Source organism: Megalobrama amblycephala, linkage group LG5 (genome assembly GCF_018812025.1).
Source record: "Megalobrama amblycephala isolate DHTTF-2021 linkage group LG5, ASM1881202v1, whole genome shotgun sequence".
Taxonomy (NCBI): Eukaryota; Metazoa; Chordata; class Actinopteri; order Cypriniformes; family Xenocyprididae; genus Megalobrama; species Megalobrama amblycephala.
This window is the reverse complement of record NC_063048.1, coordinates 12,794,211-12,818,571: the sequence shown is the minus strand read 5'-3', so window position 1 is coordinate 12,818,571 and position 24,361 is coordinate 12,794,211. Positions and strand designations below refer to the sequence as shown.

Here is a 24,361-nt window from a genome sequence, read left to right as displayed (position 1 = left end):
AGGAAGGGAGAAATACTGCTGTAGCAGGTATGATTTTGGTGTTTTTTTCCCACAACAGCTAGATCGTCTTGTCTTGTCATTAATCTAGTGCATATTACATATATGATTAATCATTTGAAGCATATGTTTTATACACAGTGAAAATAGCCTGCATTTGACCGGAATTACACAATCGTCAGCAATTCGTACAATCTAGATAGCATTGTGAATGTTTTTATGGCTGTCATTCCATGAGACGCTAAAAATAATTTTGGCTTTATTATGATTTTCCCAATAAACAGGCAAGAATAAATCTGGTGTCCTCCATGATTTCTGTTCATTGTGACAACAAAGCACTTAAATGCAACGAGCTCGTAATCACGACTTCTTAAGTGGGAATTATGAAATTTCCCATAGCATGTGAAGGCAGCATAACTTGCCTTGTTTTCATGTCAAATTTAATATGGCGTCTACCTCTGACAAAGGTCTAAGGCCTAGTGGTTACCACATGTGCTCTGGCACATTAAGCTTGAACATGGCGTTCATGGGGGCAATGCAAGTTTGAATCTATCATGCATCATATCCCTAACAAACAGGCCATAAAATAAACATCTGTTATTAATTATCTTATATCTTTCAATTAACCATTCGTGGATGGATTTCTGAATCAACAAAATCTTCATTCTGAAGCTTTCAAGCCTCTGTGATAAAAACAGAGGCACAGAAAAGATAGGAGATAGGACAGAGAAAGGGGGTGAGTAGACTAAACAAGTGGCAGTAGTATTGTGAACGCCGTGTACAGTAGCATCGAATCCTTAAGTGGCCTCTTTTCCATGCGATGAGCCTGCCAAAGCATTTCACTACTGAGTCTAGTCAAACCTCCCACTTCACCACCAGCAACCCTCTCCTCCCGACCATCACTAATTTAGTAATCACATGAAATTCAAAAGAGGGGCAATTTAATTCACCATTTGCTCTGAGCAAGATTTAATGGTGGAATATTTCATCACACAAAGCATGCCACTTTAACTAGATTATCTTATGCTTTCCCACAGGGCAGCATACAAAAGCAATTTGCTTGTGGGATAAAACAAGAAACAAATTACTTACTAATCTAGGTCTTCAACCATTTAATGTCTTCCTCAAAATGCTGTCCTGCCAAACACCCATTTTCCTCAGTGTTTCTGTCTGTCAAAAGGGCCCGTAGAAATCCTGTATGCATTTCACGGCAACATTATTTACCGCTGTTTGTCGGGATTTCATTACTGGCAATGTGTAAAAAGATTACACAGTATCTACATCAAGCTCCTTTTCCTTTCACTTTGCCTGAGTGGTATAAAATTTCGTTTTCCACATAGAAAAATAAATCAGGACAGAAATTGTGCATATCATTTTGGAGTGCACATCAGTGTGGGTTGAGCGTCTGCTGAAGGTGAATTGCAAAAGACTAAAATACACAGCGCTGGCACGTATACAACTGTACAGCAAACTGTGATGCATTAATTCAATATGACAAGTACTACATTTTGCCTTACCTGGACAGTCCTTAATAGTGCCATTACCCATCAAGATATTTGTCTCCGACTGCAAGTGAAAATACAAAATGACTGCTAAATTATGATTAGAAATATACAAAAAAATACCCAATACAAAAACATTACAAAAATTACACTATGATGAAATAAATCTACATACTTGACACCAATTTGCCACTATTTAAGCATAACCGCCCGCAACTCGGACCGCAAAAAAAAAAAGAAAATAAACCCGCTTCCTCATGTTTTCATTGTACTCAGTAAAATTGTTTTGGCCTATTAAAATGGTTATCGTGTTGGGAAATAACCATGTTAATAACGCCATTCAAAAAGAGTCCCACTTGTAAATTAGATTAGGCTTCACAAGCACAAAATCAGGGATAGAATATGTTAATAAAGTATTTATTAACGCATTTTAGATTAATAAAAACAGGTAGGCTAGGCCATAGACTGAGGCTACAATATCCATAAATAAATGTTCACAAATACCCATGAAAGTAAAACTGAAACCTTTAGTAAGTAAAACTGTTTTACTTGCTAACTTACTAACTGTTTTACTTTAAAAATTAGTTTTACTTAGTAAGTAAAACTAATTTTACTTTAAAATTACAAAGGTTTAATTGGCATCTTTATTTCAAACGACCCGACCGACCGCGACCCGAATATCATTAAAAATATTTTTGGATGACTCGTAACCGCGGGTGACCGCGGGTGACCGCAGGCACCCGCTCATTTTGGATCAACCCGCGCATCACTGGTGTCTGAGGCTGCTTCTTAGACAGTGACTTGTTGCCTCGCTGCCTTATAGACCTTATTCTCCAGAGAAACATGCACGCAGGCGTCTTTAGATTTTTGTCTTTGAACTTCCGTTTTTGCAGTAGCTCTGTATATTTCTATGGCATCGCTGTCAGAGTAATTAGCTGGTGAAGTGGATTTACTTATTGTAAAGTTAACGGAAGTTATCATGAGCATTGTAATGTATAAAGCGGATGTCTTAAAGGATTAGTTCACTTTCAAATTAAAATTTCCTGATAATTTACTCACCCCCATGTCATCCAAGATGTTCATGTCTTTCTTTCTTCAGTCGAAAACAAATTAAAGTTTTTGATGAAAACATTCCAGGATTTTTCTCCATATAGTGGACTTCAATGGCCTTCAAACAGTTGAAGGTCAAAATTACAGTTTCAGTGCAGCTTCAAAGCGTTCTACACGATCCCAGACGAGAAATAAGGGTCTTATCTACAGAAACCATCACTCATTTTCTAAAAAAAAAATTAAAATTTTATACATTTTAACCATAAATGCTCATCTTGAACTAGCTCTCTTCTTCTTCTTCTCTATTAGAATTCTTGCAGTGTAGACACTGCTAAGTGTATTACTGCCCTCCTCGGGTCAAAGTTTGAACTAAATTGTCATATACAATATGCTAGTGCAAGTATATAACAATTAGTTCAAACTTTGACCTGTGGAGGGCAGTAATACATTTAGCAGTGTCTACACTGTCAGAATTCTAATAGAGAAGAAGAAGAAGAAGAAGAAGAAGAGAGCTAGTTCAAGACGAGCATTTATGGTTAAAATGTATAAAATTAAAAAAAAAAAAAAAATTTAGAAAATGATTGATGGTTTCTCTAGATAAGACCCTAATTCCTCGTCTGGGATTGTGTAGAATGCTTTGAAGCTGAGAAACTATTTTGACCTTCAACCATTTGGAGATAAGCCTAAGGGAATAATCCTGGATGTTTTCATCAAAAACCTTAATTTCTTTCGACTGAAGAGAGAAGGACATGGACATCTTGGATGACATGGGGGTGAGTAAATTATCAGGAAATTTTAATTTGAAAGTGAACTAATCCTTTAACAAATGTCAGGAGACCGGGAAGATTTTAAAATGACCAGTTCATTCATAAAAACTTAAGATCACTGTGTAAATACAAACCGGAAGACAAAAGAAAAAAAGCGCAGTGCTGAAAAGGGGCAGGGCTACATAAGGTCTATAGGCAATGGCTGCATCTGAAGACTGAAAAATGCTGCCTTCGGAAGATGCATTATGTAGGAAGGCATCAAGGCACATCCGAATCCAAAGTTAGCTTCACTTCCTGTCTCGTGAGATGCCTTCATCTAATGAATTTTTGTAGATGTATCCTTCGCTGCCTTTGATATCCCACAATCCTGTGCTTTCCATTCTCTGACAGTTGAGCTAAAAAATAAAGATGGCATCTGAAAGTTGCGGTTGGTGTTCAGTTTGTGTGAAAATGTATGTTTTTGACCATTGTTTTCCACTTTTGATGTCATTTCTCGTGAGAAATTACTATTGTATTAATTAAATATTCGCTTAGTTCTCACCAAACCTCGTGCTATTTTGCTGTAGATCATTAAACCATTACGCTGCCTCAGAAGTCTATCTGAAATCACTTTCATGAGGTGCCTTTATGCGCAAATGCTAGGGGTGGGAGGAAAAAAAAAAAAAAAAAAAATCGACGCATCGTGATTCTCTCTCTAACAATTCTGGATTTGAGCTTAGTTTTTAACCTCAGATCCGCGATAACACTGCGTTTGCTTTGAAACTCCCGTATTCTGATTCCCCACACACAAACACCATTCGAACCTTCCATAACATAATCTTCCATAAAGTTCAGAAAGGTTGAAGTGAATTACAAGGGCATTCACAGGCTTCATTGCACAGGATATGTGGTGTGAGAAATGCGCACTTTGCTTGATGTTAAGCTTGCAGTGAGTGGTCTCGCACTCCGGTATTTTCCTTACAAATGCTCTTCAAAGGCATAATCTTTGTCGTTTTGGAATGCAGTGGGCAGTTTCAAATCCTCACGTGCACTTTGTGAAGAGTGCTTGTGCATGTGGCTGTGTGCAGCTCATTGTAAGCGGTTTAATGTACTTGCATCTCAAAATGCTTTCATGACATGAAATTAATGTAAGCACAGTCAGTTATGTTGTAAGGGAATTAACGGATAGGACAAACCACATCTTATATTTCAAAAGAGATCTGTGCATTAGCACGACTACAGAACAGTGTCACGTAACGTGCTGAATGAAGTTCACAAGACGAGGATGAACAGGAAACAGGATCTTTAATAACCAAAAATCAGAAATATCTCATGGAATATACTTAACACATGCTATCACATTGACGAAGACTGACAACAAATGACAGAAAACTCAGAACTTAAATAGAAGGACGACAGGTGAATGAAATGACTAATTATGACAAATCAGGAAAAAAAACTAGGTTACAGGACTGAACCAAAAACACAATGAAACATAGGAGACAGACCATACATGTAACAAACAGTGGATGCAGTTTGTTTTCCTGGGGCAGCAACAGAGTTGTGCAAGTATGTTTGTTTGTTCCTGGCATTTCGGTAATTAAAGGGTTAGTTCACCCAAAAATGAAAATGATGTCATTAATGACTCATGGACCTTCATGTCGTCAAGACCTCTGTTCATCTTCGGAACACAGTTTAAGATATTTTAGATTTAGTCCGAGAGCTTTCTGTCCCTCCATTGAAAATGTACGGTATACTGTCCATGTCCAGAAAGGTAATAAAAACATCATCAAAGTAGTCCAAGTTTTTGAAACATCGAAAATACATTTTGGTCCAAAAAATAACAAAAACTACGACTTTATTCAGCATTGTATTCTCTTCCGGGTCTGTTGTCAATCCGGGTTCATGACTCCGCAGTGACGCTGCTGATGTAAGACGCTGCTGACGTGTTATCCGGTGCGCCTGAGCTTCGTTTACAGTCTGAGGGAGACGCACGCTGTATTCAAGCTATTCTATATTGTTTGTATTTTGGTATTGCTATATTTTTTAAAATGGTGCGTAAGTGTGCATGTCGTGGATGTCCAAATCGCCAAAAACAACGACATAAAAGTGCATTACTAACGCCGACAGATGAAAGGATTCAATGGAATCAATTCAATGGAATCAATTCAATAGAAAGGATTCCGGAGGGAGAATACAATGGTGAATATAGTCGTAGTTTTTGTTATTTTTGGACCAAAATGTATTTTCGATGCTTCAAAAACTTCTAACTGACCCACTGATGTCACATGGACTACTTTGATGATGTTTTTATTACCTTTCTGGACATGGACAGTATACCATACATACATTTTCAATGGAGGGACAGAAAGCTCTCGGACTAAATCTAAAATATCTTAAACTGTGTTCCTAAGATGAACGGAGGTCTTACGGGTTTGGAACGAAATGAGGGTGAGTCATTAATGACATGTGAATGTCATTTTTGGGTGAACTAACCCTTTAATGTTTTATAACTAGGCCTAGTTTGATGCTGGATTTGCAGATAGTTTGAAACTGAAAGATGGAGCGGTCTCATAGAAAGATGGAGCGGTCTCATAGAAAGATGGAGCGATAAAAGATCCCGGTCATGATTCGGAACTGCAGGCGGTAAATAAAACTGCATCAAATGTCTGTTTTGTTGGAAATAGGCAGGTAATTGCATATAATGTGAACAACAAGAGCATATAGTGAATCAGAAGTTATCCAGGGATGATGTATTGCTTGTGACTCTTTAGCTCCACCCACAGTATGCCTCCATGAGTTCGAATGTTTTCGGAAAGAGGCAGTACAGCTATATCTGTCTTTTATAAATCTGATTTAAATCTTGAGTACCTCTATAGGTACTCAAGATTAACATGCGATTTGCAGAAACTGTGTGTGATATGTCCCCTTTAATGATCTACACCAAAATGGAGCGAGCTTTGGTGATACGTGATAAATAAACATATATTTAATTACTACAATAGCAATTTCTCTCTAGAAATGACACCAGAAGTGGAAAACTTTGGTCAAAAACGTACATGTACACACATACTGACCAGCAACCGCAACTTTCAGACGCCATCTTTCTTTTTCTCAGCTCTGTCACAGAATGGAAAGCACATGATTGTGGGATATCAAAGGCAGCCAAGGATATGTCTATGCTGCCTTCAAAAATCAATCATATGGAGGTAGGAAGTGAAGCTAACATTGGATTTGGACGTGCCTTGATGCCTTCCTTACCTTGGAGTGCGTCCTCCGAAGGCAGCATTAGTACAGTTTTTGATCATGTGATCCTGGGTGTGGCGTCCTTGGAATCACGATTCATTTTGAAAAGTGAGGTAATTTATTTAAGATGTTACTGGGATATAATTAAGTTTGAATTAAATGGGTAATACCAGTTTTATATTTTCCTGTTCTTTGCATTAAACACCACAAAAAAGATACTTTGTCAAAAGTTTTATTTTCTGTTAATATGACAGTAAATGTATAGAGCATATCAAGTGATTCTGATTTTCTGTAGGCCTACCTTTGATGGCTTGTATCCAAAAAGCATGACAACTGCTATCTTAAGATCTTCTCTGGACAAATAACTTTTCTTTCCCACATCACACTGATGGAAAACCTAAAGTACATAAACATGGACATTACAGTCAGAGTTGATCTGCAATCTTTATTAAGTACGTACAAGTACGTACGTATAACCCTAATAGTGGCAGTATTACGCATAAGTTTCAGAAGTTTGTTTTAGCAGTGGACTGTAGAGAGTGACCGCATTGAATTGAATGTTTACAGGATTTTTAGAGCTAAAGTCCGTAAGTTTTGCCTCTTTGTCGCCATCTCTGTTTGAAACCTGCAATTGCAGTTATTTGCGAAATTATCATCTTTACGTGGGTTGTGCATCGATCAGTCACCACATCGGTGATACTGTACTTCAGAATCACAGATTGTAGTCTTGGAAGTATGTCCACTATAAGCATTTTCACTGGAAAATGTCATCTGAACAAGTAAGTAATCTGCCGCTTTTGTTCTGACCAACTGAGAAAAAAAGAATTACAATAAATTCCACTGCCAGTGGTGATTAAATCTAACGCTAGATTAGCTCATCAGGGCCCGACAATAAGGACTGCCCGATGGCCCGGGCCAGTGTGAACGACGCTCGAGACAGTAGACGGAAAGGTCACTTGCCCAATCGGGCCAGTGCTGTAGGGTGTGCGATATATATCGTCTATGATATCGTAATTGTTGATTTAACGATCTGATATTATCGATTATGTCCCTCACTTTACAAAAACAAGCAAAAAAAAACACCCATTGAGTGCACGCATAACCTACGTGACGTAGTCTAGTAGGTTAGACTAGTGCGCGTGCATATATAAGGTTAGATGCACGCATTCACTGCGTGATTTAGTCTATTAAAATACATTTAGAATGCCCCAGAATTCAAGATAAGGGGTAAAAATGCCCCTGTATACATTTCATATTTATATAATGTAATATAGTTAAACAATATTACACAAAGAACGCAGTTTTTCTCCAAATATTAGCATGATTACAAATGTGATATTGATTTTATTCAGCGTACAGTTTAATGAACAAGAACTTAATATCAAGTGACTTACATTTTACACACCAGATCGTCTGTTTCGCTGTATTTCGCCAACGAAAAAAGTTCCAAAGTCCACATAAGTTAATTGTTTTGCGTTGTTTTGTGAGCAACACTTCCTGAATGAATCAGCCGTTTGAATGAATCGGTTGAATCTCAATGACTCGCTCATTAACAGTGATTCACTGCCACCTGCTGGCGGGTTTAGTTTCACATTTATCTTCATTTTTTTAATAATTTCAAGTAACAGTATTTAACGTTTTATATTTTCAACATTAAAAACATTTACAACACAAACGTGATGAAACTATCTGCTGTATTTCTAACTTCAAATCTGCATTAATAAAAGACAAATGCAGTTTTCCTCGTAATATTTAACATACTAAATGCCCATTTTTTATTTATTTAATAACAATACTGAAATTAAACCAGTTTCCAAACGATTGTTCTGCGTTTAGATAAAATTTAAATAAAGGCGGCAGATACGACAAAATGTTAGAAATAAAGGGGAATTTGGTGAACAATACAGAGCAGAAAACAAAAACACACACAAATAATCACGTAAATTAACAATCAATTCTTGAAATAAATGATCATGTTTTACAGCACCGCTGTTTCTCTGAAGAAGGTAACGTTAAACAGACAGATAATGTGCACGAGCGCCAGACGTGTTCACGCACCTCATATAACAAACAGCGACCTCTAGTCACGGATTTCCTGAGCAGTAAGTCACCTATATTCCACACAACTAGTGTTATGTCCAAACAAATTTATGTAGACTACTTTGTAATGATTGTAATGATTTACGAGGTTGCCGTTCAGAAATTATTTAAAGACTTAGGAACTGAGTTTGTGATTTAGCCGCCCCTCCTGACAGTGAGAGCAAGAGCCCGGATAGCTCAGTCGGTAGAGCATCAGACTTTTAATCTGAGGGTCCAGGGTTCAAGTCCCTGTTCGGGCGAAACACTTTTTCCCACTGTGGGTAGAAAAATGTCTCAACGATTTGCATCTATAATGTCGAGAAACCTTTTCTATTCACATCTTATATCATTATTTAAATGTCACAACATCAAGGATTTTTTTTTAATAAAGCAGATCCATCCAATCCTTGTTTACTTACACAGTTTACTTACAAATTATCATTGTAAATATATGTAATCTCAGCATCCGCACCTGCAAATCTATTTTACAAGCGTTACATCGTTCAATATCAACCAGACTCAAATCTTACCAACTCGATTTTTTTCCTTTCGGCATCGTTTATTTGTCTCTCGTTCCTAAAGCTTCTTCCAGCGGTGAATGTTTGCATTGGGAGTGGGACAACCTAGATATAAAATATAAATATCTGAAGGCTTCTGGAAAGTTGTAGATGTTTGCATGGAAACCGTATAGATGTGAGGGATTGGTTTTCTGTGCAGTTGTTGAGTTGAAGAACGCAGTATCAGAGACGCTGATTGGATACTTAGTAAAGTGCGAATGATCTATGATGAATAGTCCGTTATTTTCAAACTAAAAGTCAAACCACAAAAAAATCTTTTTCTATAGAGATTGTATCCTACTTCAAGGGATAGTTCACCCAAAAATAAAAATTCACTAAACCTCAGGTTGTTCCAAATCACATCCAAATTTTTTATTGTTTTATGTATGCTTTGGCAATATTGTATGATTTACAGTCATGCCAAAAAAAAGCTATTTTGAATTGAATTTAATTCCTTTGTTCTGTTGAACACAAAGGAATATATTTTGAAGAATGTGGGAAACTGAACAGTTCTGGGGCACTATTGACTTCCATAGTAATTTTTTTTCCTACTATGGAAGTCAATGGTGCCCCACTGGTTACAAACTTTCTTCAAAATATCTTCTTTTGTGTTCAGCAGAACAAAGATATTTATACAGATTTGGAACAACTTGGGGGTGAGTAAATGATGACAGGATTTTCATTTAATATATAATATAATAAAATATTAATATTAGGACTTTTTTCATTTGACAGTATTTTTATGACAAATTATTACCCTCTTTCTCATTATCGTATTGCAAAAAATATAGTAATAGTGGGCTCACACTGCACTTAATTGTCATGAAAGTGGCAGTGACATTCACAATAACACCTAAGAACCTAAGAAAAAAATCGTGCTTTGGTAAATCATAATTATGACATTAAAAGTCAAAAATATGAGCTACTACGTCATGGTTGTGACATAAAAAGTCGAAATTATGAAATAAAAAGTGATAATTATGACATAAAAATGTGTCCTTTATGTCAGAAATATTTTTATGTCATAATTATTACTTTTTATGTCATGTTTTTTTTTTTTTTTTTCTTCTAATGTGGCGGAAATGGGCTTACATAGTAATATTAAATCTTCAAATTGTTCAAAATCGAGTATCACAGACTTTTATTTTGAAGAACATTGTGTCGTTTTCCCTTCTGTTACTGCATGTGAATGTACAGAGCGAGTTCAAGACGGTGCATGCAGCCGAATCAAAACAACACAAACTGTTGTGGTGCTGTTAATGATATGAGCTTCAAATGGACAATGGTCTAGCAGTTTCGTATCAGTATATATGCAGCACTTAGCTTTCTTTATAGCCGTAACATTTGAATTATTTACCTGTAGCCTGTACATTTAATCTTCCCGCCTCTTTGTAAGTTTACGTTCATTTACATTGAACTAAATTGGTATGCTTATGTATATGGTATGCTTATCTTCAATTCATAACTTGTTTATCTGATGCAATGCAAGCATTTTTCTCTTGTTCAAGGCTCCATCTATTTGTACAATTACACAAAATAAAGTAAAACATTTAGACAAAATAATACAAAAAGCAGTGTTGTTTCAGTACATAGTATGCTCGTTTTCAGTAGATAGTTTACAATATGCAACTTTAAAAACAACAACAAAAGATAATCTATAATGCTGTTTGTGATCCACAGATGCACAAAAATGTCCCAGGACAGTCAACATGGCAAGTGGACCATATCAGATAGTGAAGACGAGGACAACATTATCCCTCCAACACCTCAGAAAGATTTAACCAAACCAAGCGTTAAACCTAATTTAGAAAGAAAACCAGATAAGATCACCACCTTCTTCAAGCAAGAGCCCAAACTGAGTCCAAAACGCAATGAGAAAGCTGAAAACTCCCATTCTGTGAAAGCACCGTCTGCTCCTTCCATGGGATCTGAAGCCAGAAAAGCTGCACATGTGAATCAAACTGACCCTGTAAAATATGAAAGCAACTCACCGGCTGTAAAGAGAAAGAGAGAAACAGAGGAGGGGGGCTGGAACCTCTCTAGCAGTGATGATGAAGCTCCACCACCTGCCCTGAAAAATGAACCCAAAAAGCCAAATCGAAGTCCTAAGAGGAAGAAGACCGAAGACAAGCGTCCTCCGAGCCCTCACGGCACTGGTTATTATAAAGAAGAGCCAAATGATTTCTTTGAGACCAACTTATTGTCTATGAATGGCATGTATCGTTTTTATTTAAACAAAGTCACTGGGATACCGAAAAAGTTCAACACTGGAGCGTTGCATATCAAAGGTATTTAAAAAGTGTGAACTTAAAAAAATTAGGTGCATATCAATAAATTAGAATATAATGAAAAAGTTATTTTTTTTTCTGTAATTTAATTCAAAAAGTAAAACTTAAATATATTCTAGATTTATTAGATATAAAGTAAAATATTTCCAGACTTTTTTGTTTTCATTTTGATGATTACAGCTTGCTGCTCATCAAAATCATAAAATCAGTATCTCAAATCATTAGAATATTTGATTTCAAGTTCTATTAAATTACCATTCTCATGGTATAAATACTGGGTTTAGGTCAGTAATCCCAACAGCAGTCATGGGGAAGTCTGCTGTCTTGACAGTTGTCCAGAAGATGATCATCAAGACCCTCTACAATGAGGGTAAGCCACAGAGGGTCATTGCTGAAAGAGTTCTGAATTGCTGAAGAGCTGTTCGCAGAGTGCTGTGCCAAAACATATTCATGGAAAGTTGATTGGAAGGAAAAAGTGTGGTAGGAAAAGGTGTACAAGTGAAAGGAATGACCGCAGGCTTGAGAAGATTGTCAGGCGAAGCCGATTTAAGAACTTAAGAGAGCTTCAAAAGGAGTGGACTGAAGCTGGAGTCAGTGCATCAAGAGCCACCGCACACAGACGTCTTCAGGAAATGGGCTACAACTGTCACATTCCACTTCTGAACCAAAGCCAGCGTCAGAAGCATCTTACCTGGGCTAACGAGAAAAAGAACTGGACTGTTGCTCAGTGGTCCAAAGTCCTCTTTTCAGATGAAAGTAAATTTTGCATTTCATTTGGAAATCAAGGTCCCAGAGTCTGGAGGAAGAGTGGAGAGGCACAGAAACCATGTTGCTTGAAGTCCAGTGTGAAGTTTCCACAGTCAGTGATGATTTGGGCTGCCATGTCATCTGCTGGTGTTGGTCCACTGTGTTTTCTGCAGTCCACAGTCAACGCAGCCATCTACCAGGAAATTTTAGAGCACTTCATGCTTCCTTCTGCTGACAAGCTTAATGGAGATGCTGATTTCATTCCTGCCCACACTGCCAAAGGTACCAAAAGCTGGTTCAATGACCATGATGTTACTGTGCTTGATTGGCCAGCAAACTCGCCTGACCTGAACCCCATTGAGAATCTATGGGGTATTGTGAAGAGGAAGATGAGAGACACCAGACCCAACAATGCAGAAGAGCTGAAGGCCGCTATCAAAGCAACCTGGGCTTCTATTACACCTGAGCAGTGCCACAGGCTGATTGCCTCCATGCCACACCGCACTGTTGCAGTAATTCATGCAAAAGGAGTCCCTACCAAGTATTGAGTACATATACAGTAAATGAACATACTTTCCAGAAGGCCAAAAATTCACTAAAATTTTTTTTTTTTTTTTTATTAATCTCATGAAGCATTCAAATTTTTTGAGATCAACCAAAGACTTAAAGTACTTCAGTCTGTGTGCATTGAATTTATTTAATACACGAGTTCCACAATTTGAGTTGAATTACTGAAATAAATGAACTTTTCCACGACATTCTAATTTATTGAGATGCACCTGTATATATAATAAAGTTATGATGTGATGATGTATATTTCTAATAATCTTCCTGTTTTCTTTTCCTCTCCAATAATCAGAGATACTTTCTCCGATGTTTGGAACGCTAAAAGAGTCTGTACAGGTAAATATCCTGTTAATGGTTGAAGTTGCAGCAAAGGTGTTTACTACAAACCACACACAAATGTTTGTAATGCTTTTGTCCTGTTTCACATCTTTCTTCCTTCATAGTTTAATTACTGTTTTGACATTCCATGGATGGTGGAGCAGTATCCGCCAGAATTTAGGTAAGATTTAATGTGTGATTGCAGCTGCATAAATTGAAAACATTTCACTATGTCGAATGAAATGGCACTACATGCCAATGAGTACTTAACAGTACTGGTTGTTTTTGTTTTTAGGGACAAACCGATCATACTCGTTCATGGAGAAAAGAGAGAGTCCAAGGCTCGGTTAATTGAGCAAGCCAAACCATATCCAAATATTCGTTTCTGCCAGGTCTGTGATTTTTATGGTTCTCTTGATTTGCAATAAGCTACTTATTCCACTAGAGGGAAGCATTAAACTTCATGGTAGTCTGAGATCATATAAACATTTTTTGTCTCAATATCTATAGTGGGAAAATTGTGGCATTACTGAATGAAAATGCCATTTGTTGTTCATTCAGTTCAATTTGAAAAGAAATACTAAATGCTTATTTACATCTGTTGTTTTTGACAGGCCAAACTGGACATTGCATTCGGCACACATCATACGTGAGTGTTGGACCTTTTATTTCTCTGTATACTTTTAGTGAGACTGTGAGTGAAGAAGAACTTAGACTTAAAGGGACAGTTCACCCAAAAATGAAAATTCTGTCTTTATTTACTCACCCTCAAGTTGATCCAAACCTGCATGAATTTATTTCTTCTGCAAAAGAAGATATTTAGAAGAATATGAACACAAATGGAGAAAAAAAATACTAAAGTCATTGGGATCCATAACTGTTTGGTTAACGTCATGTTTCAAAATATCTTCTTTTGTGTTCAGCAGAAGAAAGAAATCCATGCAGGTTTAGAACAACTTGAGAGTGAGTAAATGATGACAGAATTTTCATTTTTGGGTGTACTATCCCTTTAAGTTTGAGGTTTCTAGTAAAAATCCTGTAAAGTACACTACATGGTCAAACATGTACACACATAAAACGTGCATTATAAAACTGATAGTTCCGGCCGTTGATTCTGATTGGTTGAAACGCGTTGGAAGCCATTGTAAAATTCCCGAAAACATAAAGCTGACCGCATTACATAAGTATCGATGCACCACTGAATGTGTGTGTTGCTGCATCTGTCTTGGCAACCACTCGTAGCAACGTAAACATAATGTTTGTTCTCAATTGATTTTGTTCATTGAAGCTTACTGCATTATGTAGAAGAGTATTGTGAGAGAGATATCAAGTGACCGAGTTTATTACCTGCATTCAGATTTAGCATTTTCCTTCAGGTCAGTACTGTGTTCATAATAAAAATCAGTTTGAATGTCCGCTGCGATATCTTGTCCTTTTAACATTTAATGGGTTTTCCCGTGCCCTGCTGACACTGACAGCGCTGGTCAAAGCATTTATCATTTGTGTCTTGTTCCGTGTTTACAACAAGTTTCAATATAAAAGTCTTTGCGACTGAGTGACTTGCTCATAAAGACAATCTTTGCCGCCATCTAATGGCTTAATAATGTAACTTCTGTTGCTGTTCACGGCAGGGACTTTTTTTCTCCGCAGAAGGAAGACTTGTAGTGATTTTACTTCATGAAAGTTGCATTGATACATATTTTTTGGCTTTAATATTTGTATTGTGTGGTAACCGTTTTATAAAAGCAATAAGCCCTGTGAAGCCATGGTTTACAGTGAATTTATAACAGCAAATGGAGTTTTAGGCACTCCGCTCCATGTTGTGCCTAACAACGCCCCTTAGCTGTTATAAATTCACTGTAAACCACGGCATCACAGGGCTTATTACTTTATAAAACCAAGCATATAGCCATATGATAACCTTTTTCAGTAGAATGGGTCGTATCAAGAAGCTCACTGTCATCAGATGCAACCAGTTAAATGCTTGACTGAGTCTGATGCGTAAGAACTTTACCTGCCTGCACAAAGTCCAGACCTGAACCCCACTAAACTCCTGGGGGATGAAATGAAATGCAGACCATGTGCCAGACTGTGTACCTGATATCACGCTCTTCTCACTCCTCCTTTCCTCACTGAAAAATTCCTCAGCAAATTCCTTTATTTGTTGTTTTAGTCATTTTAGAGGAGTGAGAACTTACCAACATAGTAATGCTTATGAAATTAAACACTCAAAAAGCATATATTGGTGTGGTGTTCGGGTATCAACATAGTTTTGACCATGCATTGTATATTATGCATTGAGGAAGCGTTCAACATAAAGCAGTGTTTTTGAGTGACAAATCAATGGAGGTAGTGTTGTAGCTTATATAATTTCATTAAAGTACATTTATCAGGTGTAGGTTTTATGAGCAGTCAGTACTGCATATGGAACAGCACTGCACTCCTCGAGCGACTGGAGAGTATTAAATTCTTCGCAATCCATGATGATGTGCAGATTATCAGATGAGCATCTGCTGTGATGAGTTGAAATTAGATGTTAAACAGGCGCAGTATTGAATTTTAATGAAATGTATTCCTAGAGTACTGTTTTCTCTCCAAAGAATCTTTCATGTTTTATTCAACATAGGCAGACACAACAGGATTGAGCATTTTTGACTCCAGAGGAGCAAATTAAAAGGCGTGTCTTATTTGATATAAATTTAACACAAAAAAAAGGAAGCAAAAAACAAAAAATTGGCAGTATAATCCTTCTCAAACATCTTTGTCAGGTCTTCATGTGCTAATTTGCCCTCAAATGAGTTCTAAACATCCCTCTCTGAAGAACGTAGAGAGCTTTTGCTTAATTTATTAAATAAAATAATACATTTTCCACACAAAGAACAGCACAGAAATAATTTTATAGTCCAAAATGTGGTGTTGTTCTTATAATTAATATAATACAAAAAAATAAATGTGTCCATTCTGAAAGGTACTCTTTTATACTGCTTGACACAGAAAGGCGTGTATTTTAGATAAAATCAATGGTATTATGGAGGGAAGTAATATTGAGTCTTTGGTAAATGTGCCATATGGTTTAATGGCAGTGTTTTATACTGTTTGAAGGACACAAATGAAAGAAAAAGATTAGATCAAATGAAAAATCAGTTGTATTTACTTGCTTTTTGCAGGAAAATGATGCTGCTTTGGTACGAGGAGGGATTCAGAGTCATCATTCTTACCTCAAACCTCATCCGAGCCGATTGGTATCAGAAGACACAGGGGTAAGATGAGCTAAATGCACGCTCGCACACAGAGCATTCACATTCTGTTCAGCATGAAGATGTTATTGCTGATGGTGCGGTCAATGTAGAAACGATCTGTTTATGTTGTGCTCGCATTTGAAGTTGCTCATTTTTCCGAGTGCGACAACATTTGTTTCGTTCCTGAAATGGAAGTTGTGCATTTGCTAGTCCTAATGACACATTGTTCTGTTGCTATGACAACGCACTGAGCAGACACTTAGAGTAAATTGAAATTAAGCTGATGTAGCCTAAATTGAGCTCTGCAAATCTGAATATGAACCAATCATGTTATTATAGACTCCTCTCTGACCTGAAATGGTCTGTTTAAATTAGCTACACAGAATATTTGCTTAAATGAAGCAGCGTTTTATGAAAGCTGTCCATTAATAAATAAATTCTCCATGGTGCCATATTCATACCAGCAGAAGGTAGCAGGCAGTCAGAGCGATGCTCAATGAATTAGCAATTGCTTTCAGTTATTAGGCTCGATTTTATTAGCGGTGTATCGGGGACTGAAAACCATTAAGTAGACAAAAGCTCAAGAGTCATAGGGTTAGGCTGGCAGTTAGGTTATCACCCACACTAAGCTGTGGATTAGTGAGAAGGAAATGAAATCTATAAATTGAGCAATTAATATTTAAACCCTCGGGCATGCATATATTCAGACAATCTGGCATAGTATATTAGCACATTTACTCAACCTGTACTGCAAGATCAGTGTCAGGCCTAGCGGATAGTGCACATGCTGTGCCACGTTGGACTGTGGTGTTTATCCAGACGATGTGAATCCGGCCTTACGTTTCCCAGCGGACTCTTTTCACAAACTGTGATGACGCATTTTCACAGTTATCAGCATCTCAAATCTAGTTAAGTTTTATAATGCTATACTTTGTGTTATATTACCTTGGCAGGGAATTACAAAAACAAATTAACGCTGCTGCAAGGGTGTTTCTAATACAACTGCTGAGGGAGTGATAGCAAATTTCACATCATTCTGTCTTCTGACTTCTATAGTCAATCTCTCAATATTTTTTCCCTCTTTTGGAAACTCTCTCATGTATGTTTTCTTTTGCTAAATGGGAATACCAAAATTGCATTTTCCATTCACCACTACAAAAGTTTACCCAACTATGATGGCTTCCGCCTCTGAGAACCCCACACATGTGAAAAAGGTCCATAACTCTTTTATTCATATTCGGTTCTATTCATCACTTCTTGTCCTCAATGTCCCTAAAAATAAAAGCAGGAAAAATAAAGTGTAGCCACAAGTGGAAATGATTGGCAGATTAGAAAAGTGGAGAAAATGGCCACAGTTGCTAAATTTGAAAGAATCAGTTGTGGTTATAAATTTGTTTGCACAATTAACATTAAATCAAAATTGACACTGTTTACTTCTTTAATGTGTGTTGTGAACAATTTGTCAGAATTTCTATCTTGTATTAATATAAAATGTCTTTATATAGTTTTTTGTTAATTGTGTGAACTTTGTTGTTCTGTTTTCGCCATGAAAATAGCCTTGTTGCTGACATGGCGTAAATAAATAAATGAATAACCCACTTCCAAACAAAAAAATACTGACACATGACATTTAATGAATTAAAAAAAGGCATCCTTGCTGAATAAAAGTATTAATTTCTTACAAAAAAAAATGGTGTGACCAATAACTATTATTCACAATGACTCCTTATCAAGTAATTGGGCGTATGTCCTCAAAACCAAGTCTGGATATTGTGCTAGCAATATACAGGTAAATTAGACATTATAGGACATAACTGTATATATTGGCACTGAGTGCTTAAAGGTACTAAAGAGGATGTTTTGTTTTATATATTTCTGCAATATTACCTGAAACTGTCTTTACTAACTGATAAAAGACTATTTATTAGGTGCACTGAAAGGAATAATATTAATATACATCATCTGTGCACGAGGTAGGGCCTTAAAAACATCAGCCAATCGTTTACGCGATCATCGCGTAAACGATTGGCCCTCTGGCTTGTCAATCACTGCCATGACGTTCCTTGTGAGAGACGTGCGCGGCTGCGCTCTCCAGTAACTTTCCACACTCCACAGGCGCCGCATACAATGTTTTTGTCCGGAGACAGGAGTAACAACTGCAGATTATGAGTTACCTACGGTGAGTCCGACATAATGAATCCACTAACACGACACGGCGTATGCCGGTGGTAAACACTCGTGTTCCGTTACTTGTGCACGAGTTTTGGGAGGCGTTCCCACAAAAGGAGGGGGGTTGTTCTTACGCATGCGCTCATTTAAAAAAACTCAGTAACAGTCTTTGGTTTCTCAGTCGACGAAAAGATCCTCTTTATCACCTTTAAGGATTAAAAAAGGTAGTTTTTATTCTAGCCTATGAGGTTATGGCACTATTAAAGGGTTAGTTCACCCAAAAATGAAAATTCTGTCATTTATTACTTACCCATTCCACACCCATAAGACCTTCGTTAATCTTTGGAACACAAATTAAGATATTTTTGAAGAAATCCGATGACTCCGTGAGGCCTGCATAGGGAGCAATGACACTTCCTCTCTCAAGATCCATAAAGGTACTAAAAACATATTTAAATCGGTTCATGTGAGTACAGTGATTCAATATTAATATTATAAAGTGACGAGAATATTTTTGGTGCGCCAAAAAAAAACCCCAAAATAACGACTTGTTTAGTGATGGCCGATTTCAAAACACTGCTTCAGGAAGCATCGAAGCACAAATGAATCAGTGTATCGAATCTGCTGTTCGGAGCGCCAAAGTCACGTGATTTCAGCAGTTGGCAGTTTGACATCTGAATCATGATTCGATACACTGATTCATTTGTGCTCCAATGCTTCATGAAGCAGTGTTTTGAAATCGGCCATCACTATATAAGTCGTTATTTTGGGGTTTTTTTGGCGCACCAAAAATATTCTCGTCGCTTTATAATATTAATATTGAATCACTGTACTCACATGAACCGATTTAAATATGTTTTTAGTACCTTTATGGATCTTGAGAGAGGAAGTGTCATTGCTCCCTATGAAGGCCTCACGGAGCCATCAGATTTCAACTAAAATATCTTAATTTGTGTTCCGAAGATTAGCGAAGGCTTTACGGGTGTGGAACGGCATGAGGGTGAGTAATAAATGACAGAATTTTCATTTTTGGGTGAACTAACTCTTTAAAGAAAACGTAAATTTGCTGCTTATAGCGCCACCTAGTTTGTGTGTGCGTCTGACTAATGAGTCAGGGATTAGAGGGCTGCATTGGGATTAGGATCGCAAATCTTGCGGAAGCGTGTGGTTTTACCTTTGCTGCGGGTGGGTGTGGACAGTCAAAAAATATAGAGCGGGGCCTGGGATTTGGCGCATAACAAGAATGGAGTCAACAAATGAAGTTGAGAAGAAGATTAAAGCAGCTTGAATGGTGGAAGTTCAACAGAGCGCTTTCCTGCGCTCTCTATCTTTTACATTTGATGTTTAATGTTTTTTAGTATTATTTATTTTAGCTATATTTTAATTAGCAACATAAACACCTGATATCTGTGAGATTTTTATTTCCTTTTTTTTTTTTTTTTTTTTTTTTTTTTTAATTGAAGTAATTCAATTTAATATTGTGCCTTTTTAGGCTAACAGAGTTTAGCTGTTATCATTTGGTGTGTGTTATTTATACATTTAAATGTTTTTAGGCTCTGCTAGTTGTGATAAAGCTAATAAAAATCTGGCCCAATGTGTTTGTCGTGTGCTGCTTTAATTTAGCATTACTTTATCTTATGGTCTTATGGTCAGTTTAATAAAATGCAGTGTTTTATGTCTGTTATTCTGAACCTTTAGCATAGCCCTAACATTTGTGTACATTTCTCTGTCTCTACAAGATGTGACAGAATGTTTGTGGGTGCGGGAGGGAGTGGATAAAAACATTGCGGGTGCAGTCGGGAGTGGAACACACATGTTGCGGAGCAGTGATGGTCAGAAATTTGGCAGTAGCGGGATTAAGAAAATCCCACCCATGGAATTTAGTTGGGATTATGGTTGAGAGATCTGATTTTCTCATGAAAAATGCAAAGCTTCTAAACGGCAACAATCCTTTTCATAGCTCAGCTGTTTGAATTGGCTGGGTAAATGCTAGATTCAGATATGTGAAGGCCAGAGTTTTTCTTCAAAGTTATGCAGAATGCACTCTGTTCCTTGCGCATATTCACTTTACCAACCTGTCTCCATCAGTTTTAGACTGCAGCTTTAGAAGCACAATGAATATCATTACAGGTCTGACGTGTCTCCCCATCTGTCTGATCCCAGGTATTCCTTAGATATTGCAGCCCAATCCATATTCTGATTATTATTCACACATACGAAGGTGTCTTCCTCTCAAGTCTCTTCTGAAGTTTTATGTAATGGCTCCAATCTGAATCCTTATTGATTTGTTCTCCTAGTGTCTCGGGGGTAATATGCTATAACCAGTCTGTCAAGACAAGTCCCCACACTCCTCCAATCATGAGATATTGGACTTCTCTAAGAAAAGTTTGGAACGTTTAGGTCCTCTTCTGTGTGTATGTGTCCACTTTTAGAATGCAAAAGCCTTAATTCTACAAAAGAGTCTCTATCAAACTTTAGTACAAGAATGCAATACCTTATTAAGAAACTGAACTAGAGAATCAGCTTTGTTTTGGGTTTTTTTTTTAGCTTTGATGCTCTTTGCTACTGAATCTTCAGTGCAAAGAAATCCTATTTTAACCATTTTAAATGTTAGTTTCCAGTCTGTATTGAATGTGATGCAATAAAAAGTACTTGATATTATTTTTCATCTATCTTGTTATTGAGTTGTCCTTGCAGGATTTGTGCGAAAAAACCCCAGTATAGTCTGATTCCAAAACAAATGACTCCTGTGAGCTGAATCATTTAATAAATAATTCAAAAATGTTTTCAGATTGAATCAGTCTGACAAATCCTACTGAACTGAATCTGTCAGAGCATTTACTTAAGGGTTATTTCACCCAAAAATGAAAATTCTGTCATTAATTACTCTCCCTCATGCCGTTCCACACCCGTAAGACCTTCGTTAATCTTCGGAACACAAATTAAGATATTTTTGTTGAAATCTGATTACCTCCATAGGGAGCAATGACTTTTCCTCTCTCAAAGATCCATTAATGTACTAAAAACATATTTAAATCAGTTCATGTGAGTACAGTGGTTCAATATTAATAGTATAAAGTGACGAGAATATTTTTGGTGCGCCAAAAAATTATGAATCTTCTGTGTCGAATCATGATTCGGATCGTGTGTCAAACCGCCAAACTGCTGAAATTTTGTGATTTTGGCGCTCCGAACCACTGATTCGACAGTGGAACGGCATGAGGGTGAGTAATAAATGACAGAATTTTCATTTTTGGGTGAACTAACCCTTTAACGCACATACACACTAACTTACACTCTGACACTCTCCCTCACTGAAATGCAAGTTATCAATGATGTCTGTATCAACATGAAGCAATTTTTGTGCATCAATTTGAGTTTTTCTAACTTTGTAATAATTCCCCCTTGCAATTGATTTTCAGAGCCATTTTTTACTTTGAACAGGCCATTTTTGTCTAACATTTAACATAAGCAAACCAATTAATGACGTACTTTAGTCACCACCACAGGATCTGACAAACTTTTTAACATTTTAATGATTCACGCCCTTTCCATTGGCTTTTCATTAGTAAATATGCTGTGTGTATCTCTATGACAGGATGTGGATGAGTCCTCTATACCCCAGGCTACCGGAGGGAAGTCTGGGAACAGCGGGGGAGTCTCCCACCAACTTCAAAAGAGATCTGCTGGAATACCTGGAAGCATACCGGGCACCAGAGCTTGCCGAGTGGATTGAGCGCATCAAACAGCATGATCTGTCAGAAACAAGGTGACAATCTTTACAAATAAAAGAGCCATATTTTAATTAGAAAGATGCCGTGATATCAGACCTGCAAGAGGCATTCACAATGCTGCTTATTCAGGCAGGCACCATTCATTTAGAGATCGTCTGGTTTGACGTGTCAGCCAACCAAGTCCATGTAGTCCATCTGAAATAGACTCTTATGCTCACCAAGGCTGCATTTATTTAATCAAGAATATAATAAAAATGGTAATATTGTGATATGTTTTTAAAATGTTAAATCTGTTTTTATACATTTTGAAATGTAATTATCCTTAAAAATCATTCTAATATACTTATTTGGTGCTTTAGAATAATTTCTTATCATTATCAATGTTGAAAACAGTTGTGCTGCTTAATATTTTTGTGGGATTTTTTCAGGATTCTGTTATACATAGAAATTTCAAAAGAACAGCATTTATTTAAAATGTAAATCTTTTGACACCATTGAAACATCTTTACTGTCATTGATCAGTTTAATCCATCTACAGTCATGTGAAAAAGTTAGGATACCCTATTGAATTCCATGGTTTTCTGTATCAGGACATAAAAAAATCATCTGGTCCTTGGCAGGTCTTAAAATTTGTTAAATAAAATATCAAATGAACATCAACACATGACATATCACACCATGTCATTATTTGTTTAGCAAAGATAAAGCCAAAATGGAAAAGCCATGGGTGACAAACTTAGGACACCCTTACTTTTAATATAGGAATTAAGAGGTCAAGTAACAGTCAGGCACTGCTAATCAAATACCTTTGATCACCAGCAAGTGTGATCACCTCTATAAAAGCTGAAGTTATGGCAGTTTGGGTGTTTGGAGCCTTCAGATGTGTGTTAACAACGCAAAGGAGGAAAGACATTAGCAATGATCTTAGAGAAGCAATTGTTGCTGCCATCAATCTGGGAACAGTTATAAGTCCATTTCAAAGCAATTTGAAGTCCATCATTTACTGTGAGGAAGATTATGCACAAGTGGAAAACATTCAAAACAGACACCAATCTCGCCAGGAGTGGACATCCCAGCAAATTCACCCCAAGATCAGACCGTGTAATACTCAGAGAAATTGCAGTCAGCCCAAGAGCTACACCTCAGACTCTACAGGCCTCAGTTAAAATGTTAAATGATAAAGTTCAAGACATTATAATTAGAAAAAGATGGGTCAAGTATGGAATGTTTGTAAGGGTTGATGCTTTCTCCTGGAAAAAACAAACAAACAAACAAACAAAAAAACATGGCAGCACAGCTTATGTTTGCAAAGTTGCTTCTGAACAAACTACAAGTCTTTGGACTTTGGAGAGAGAAGACCAAACTGGAGAGGTTTGGCTATAATGGACAGTGCCAAGTTTGGTGAAAACCAAAAGAGCATATCAGCACAAACACCTCATACCAAAAGTCAAGCATTCTGGTGGAGGGCTGGTGATTTTAGGCTTGTTGTGTAGCCACAGGCCCAGGGTATCTCACAGTCATTGCGTCGACCATGAACTCCTCTGTATACCAAAGTATTCTAGAGTCAAATGTGAAGCCATCCGTCCGACAGCTAAAGCTTGGCTGATATTGGATCATGCAACTGGACAATGATCTGAAGATTACCAGCAAATCTACAACAGAATGACTGAAAAAGAAAAGAATCAAGGTGTTGCAATGGCCCAGTCAAAGTCCAGACCTCAACCCGACTGAAAAGCTGTGGCGAAAGCTGTGCATAGATAAATACCTACAAACCTCAATAAAACTGGAGCAACATTGTAAAGAAGAATGGGCCAACATTCCTCCAGAGCGATGCGAGAGACTGATAAAATCATGCAGAAAATGATTAGTTATTGCTGCTGAAAGTGGATCCACAGGCAACTGAATCATAGGGTGTTCTAACTTTGTCACCCATGGTTTTTCAATCTTGACTTTGTTGCTAAATAAATAATTACATGGTGTGATATGTCATGTGTTGTTATTCATCTGAGGTTTTATTTTCCAAATTTTAAGACCTGCCAAGCACTAGATGATTTTTTATTATGTCCTGATATGGAAAACCATGGAATTAAGGGTGTCCTAACTTTTTCACATGACTGTATAT

The 24,361-nt window shown here is 37.1% G+C and overlaps 2 protein-coding genes and 1 non-coding gene across 8 annotated transcripts in view; 2 read left to right on the top strand and 1 right to left on the bottom strand.

Moving 5' to 3' along the window:
• efcab11 (EF-hand calcium binding domain 11) overlaps positions 1–9,378 on the bottom strand; it is a 107,398-nt gene extending 98,020 nt beyond the window's left edge. For 2 of the 5 annotated variants that reach the window (XM_048190766.1, XM_048190764.1), the window contains exons 1-3: positions 9,151–9,377; positions 6,843–6,938; positions 1,515–1,563 (exon numbers count right to left, since the gene is read on the bottom strand). In XM_048190766.1, coding sequence (XP_048046723.1) covers positions 1,515–1,563; positions 6,843–6,938; positions 9,151–9,228 — 223 coding nt within the window. In that variant the 5' untranslated portion in view covers positions 9,229–9,377. Of the gene's footprint in view, positions 1–1,514; positions 1,564–6,842; positions 6,939–9,150 lie in introns of all 5 variants that reach the window. The other 3 variants (XM_048190762.1, XM_048190765.1, XM_048190761.1) reach the window with 3 other exon arrangements.
• tdp1 (tyrosyl-DNA phosphodiesterase 1) overlaps positions 8,625–24,361 on the top strand; it is a 46,550-nt gene continuing 30,813 nt past the window's right edge. The window contains exons 1-8 of one of the 2 annotated variants that reach the window (XM_048190760.1): positions 8,625–8,643; positions 10,858–11,465; positions 13,072–13,115; positions 13,223–13,278; positions 13,393–13,489; positions 13,712–13,746; positions 16,265–16,357; positions 22,104–22,274. In XM_048190760.1, the coding sequence (XP_048046717.1) occupies positions 10,868–11,465; positions 13,072–13,115; positions 13,223–13,278; positions 13,393–13,489; positions 13,712–13,746; positions 16,265–16,357; positions 22,104–22,274 (1,094 nt within the window). In that variant the 5' untranslated portion in view covers positions 8,625–8,643; positions 10,858–10,867. Of the gene's footprint in view, positions 8,644–10,328; positions 10,569–10,857; positions 11,466–13,071; positions 13,116–13,222; positions 13,279–13,392; positions 13,490–13,711; positions 13,747–16,264; positions 16,358–22,103; positions 22,275–24,361 lie in introns of those variants that run through there. The other variant, XM_048190759.1, reaches the window with a different exon arrangement.
• Positions 8,808–8,880, top strand: trnak-uuu. Its single transcript has one exon. It is a non-coding gene; the product is annotated as a tRNA-Lys (tRNA).